A 3,279-nucleotide genomic window follows, 5' to 3' on the forward strand; every position below is an offset into this window, starting at 1 on the left:
ACTCAAGAAACATATTATTTTTTTTTTTATTGAGTTGGACACTATGGTGTTGATGCATTTTATCAACAAAATCTTTTAAATAATATCTAATTTTAAATTTGATCTTTGTAAAATGAATTAAAAATTTGTCCCGTCCGAAAATGCCTGCGCAAATCCCAGTTTCGTTTCAGAATCTTTTACAAAAACAAGACGGTTGGCACTTATAAAATTTGTTCAATGATGTTAAACAAAAGGTGCTATGATTTGATTAAAGACCAAAAACATTAGTATAAAACATTATTTGAATATAGTTACGTCTTGAAAAAGAAAAATTTTTTGTTTCGGAAAACACTGATTTTGTTTGCAGAGTCTAGGCAATTTCGAAGGCATTTAGGTAGTGGTAACGTAGAAAAAAAGGATTTGCAGGATATTTGAAAAGTTACATTCTGAAAATGAAATAAAGATTTCTTGAATTTCGTTTTTATTTTGAAAAATTTGTGTAATGACGTTATTTGAGTGATAATGCACCGTGTATGAATAATACATTTGCCCGTATTTATGAGTACAATTTCACTAAAATTTGGAAAAATTAAAAAATTACTTTTAAAATTTATTAATGACTTAAAAGTCACTTTATAAATAATATATATTTTTATTCTCTTGAAAATATATATATTTTAATATGCATGACATTACTATATGGTTTAGTTATATTGCTATGCTCTTCAGCTAATTCAACCAAACAGTTTATTTTACTTTTTTTTAAACTTGACGCTTATTTTTGGAGTTACAGTATGAAATTATTTTTTGCTTAAGAATGTTTTCTTGAACATATCACACAATGTTTATTTTTCTGAGTGCCGATCAATCGATCGATGATTTGCTACAAATGTTACACGGGCAGTAATATGATTGTGCACTAGATCGATATGAAATTTGAGATAACCCTTTTGTGAAAATGTATTTTTTCGTGTTTAACATGGGTAAGAAATACGATTATACACCGAATCAATGTGGGATTTGAATCAATCCTTACGTATGAATTTTTTTCTTCATAAATTTCAGTTTTAAGGTTTTCAATGACCATGAACTGAATTAATATGCAACTTGAGATGACCCTTTTGTGTAAACGGTTTTCCACATATACCACATGTATGTGTGATACCATTATGCACCGAATCAATATGAGTTTTCAAACTAGTCCTGTATACAAATGACTTTCCGCATGTATCACATTTGGGAGGATTTCGATTTTCTGTATGATTTGAATTCATATGGACTTTGAGACGAATCTTGCTGGAAAATGTCTTTTCACACACGTGACAAGGGTAAGTAATAAAATTGTGTATTGCATCAATATGAATTTTCAGAGAACTTATTTGTGTAAATGACTTTTCGCACATATCACAGCGATATTTTCGACCATTATGGAATGAATCGATGTGTATCTTGAGATAATACTTGCGTGAAAATGTCTTTTCACAAATGTCACACGGGTAAGCAATACGTTCATGTATCGCATTAACATGGGCTTTCAGATTAACTTTTTGTGCAAATGATTTGCCGCATATATCACACTTGTGAGGTTTTCGACCATAATGTACTGAACCGATATGCACATTGAGATAAGGTTTATGTTTAAATGTCTTTTTACAAATGTCACACGAATAGGACTTACTATTATCCTCTGAATTAATATCGGTTTGCACGGGTATTTTAGCAGATAATGTCTTTAAACTTGCATCACACTCAGCAGATTGTTTACTTTTATTTACTAAAGTATAAACTTTTTCATTCTGTCCGTTAAGTGTGCAGCCAGTTTTTATATCTATAGTTTTCTGAGTATCACTGAGAAACTCTTTCTTGACTTTGCCCTCAGTTTCTATTTTAATCGAGGAATTTTTAACATCTTTATATTGATCAGACCGATGAAACCAATCGTTTTCTTCATCGGGTACTGATAAATTCACAATGGGTTCAAAATCTTTGCACTCAAACTCTATTTCAATTTCGTTCTTTGGTTGAAATTGATGAATTCCTTCGTTGGTTTCATCAGATACTAGTAAATTAACATTAGGTTTCTCTTCTTTGCACTCAACCTCGGTTTTGATTTGGTTTGATTGAAATTCATGAATTCCTTCGATCACTTCATTTAGTTCGAGCAAAGTCTCTCTGGGTTTGACATCTTTGCACTCAAATTCTACTTTAATTTCTTGGTTAGGTAGAAATTCGTAAATTCCTTGATATTCTTCAAGTGTATGAATCTGTGACAAAGATAAAGTTCTATAACAATTTTGTTTGAAAAAATAATAATTCTATCAAATCAAGTCATTAATTAACTTACGGAAATCTCTTGCAGACATCTGAGGTATTGCACATTTTTAACATCGAATGCTTGATCACTTGTTTCACTATCGCCATTTTTGTCATAGTACATGTCATTAGACTCTTCTTTTACTCTGAAAATATCGATAAAATTGAAAAAATACACTTACTTATCTATTTATTTCAATTTACACAATAACAATTACTTGACAGTTGAGTTGAATGGACCACTAGACTCCATTTTATTGAATTTAAGACTGGTCCTAGACTTCCTTCTTTGCATAAAATGCAATTAAAATTAGTTGGTATTACAAATCATGAAATCGAAATGACGACGTGTTAACGCAAGCAAAACAAAGAACTGAGTAATACCGAGTGCTCGATATGTTTACAAATATGGAATAGAATTAGTACCAGCAGATGAATTCAAGGTGGTAGAAATTGTATCAACAGATGCGATCGACGTGAAGTGTGAGTACAATAAGTAAGAGTTGTAACTGATATTTTTAAATCTCGTAATTGAGCAGAATTTCAAGTTATCACAATTCACCTACTTATGAAAAAAATATATAAATGCGAAAAAAATTTTATTGAACAGGAATAATCCATTTCTGCCAATAGAAATTGAACCTTACATCTACCCAAGTTTAATACAAGGCAATAACTACTACTTTACGATAAGTTTCAATACTTACGAAACTTTTGTCAGGTACTGAAGAATTGACAATTCTGACGAAAATTTTATAATATTAGCCAGTAACTTTACGATCAAACATTTTTTCGAAGTAAATATTTCGATTTGAATCGTGACTACCAACAAAGGCACTTTTTTGCGCTTACGGATATTCTATTTGATTCAGAAACTTCATTTTACAAATCGAAGTAGACTAGGAGTTCATTAAAACAAATCCCAGGTTTTTTCGCTGTCTCTTAGAGAACGATATGATTTCGGTATACAAATTAAAAACATCGGTT

General features: G+C 30.6%; 1 protein-coding gene across 1 annotated transcript; it reads right to left on the bottom strand.

The window, feature by feature from the left end:
* Positions 1 to 522: 522 nt before the first annotated feature.
* On the bottom strand, positions 523 to 2,634 carry LOC106652894 (zinc finger protein 227-like). The gene is made up of 3 exons (XM_014372059.1): positions 2,511 to 2,634; positions 2,324 to 2,438; positions 523 to 2,243 (listed from the first exon to the last, which is right to left on the bottom strand). The coding sequence occupies exons 1-3, from the start codon at positions 2,585 to 2,587 to the stop codon at positions 1,056 to 1,058; spliced, it is 1,380 nt and encodes a 459-aa protein (XP_014227545.1). The 5' UTR covers positions 2,588 to 2,634; the 3' UTR covers positions 523 to 1,055.
* Positions 2,635 to 3,279: the final 645 nt, after the last annotated feature.

The sequence above is a fragment of the Trichogramma pretiosum genome, unplaced genomic scaffold, assembly GCF_000599845.2.
Source record: "Trichogramma pretiosum strain Unisexual culture from Peru unplaced genomic scaffold, Tpre_2.0 scaffold58, whole genome shotgun sequence".
In the NCBI taxonomy this organism is placed as follows: Eukaryota; Metazoa; Arthropoda; class Insecta; order Hymenoptera; family Trichogrammatidae; genus Trichogramma; species Trichogramma pretiosum.

What these genes read in the sequence shown, in the direction of transcription:
- LOC106652894 (XM_014372059.1), bottom strand. Translation starts at nt 2,587, where the DNA reads ATGCAAAGAAGGAAGTCTAGGACCAGTCTTAAATTCAATAAAATGGAG. An exon ending in CCATTCAACTCAACTGTCAA is followed by an intron (nt 2,439 to 2,510) that starts GTAATTGTTATT and finishes CGATATTTTCAG; the next exon opens with AGTAAAAGAAGAGTCTAATG. An exon ending in GATGTCTGCAAGAGATTTCC is followed by an intron (nt 2,244 to 2,323) that starts GTAAGTTAATTA and finishes TCTTTGTCACAG; the next exon opens with ATTCATACACTTGAAGAATA.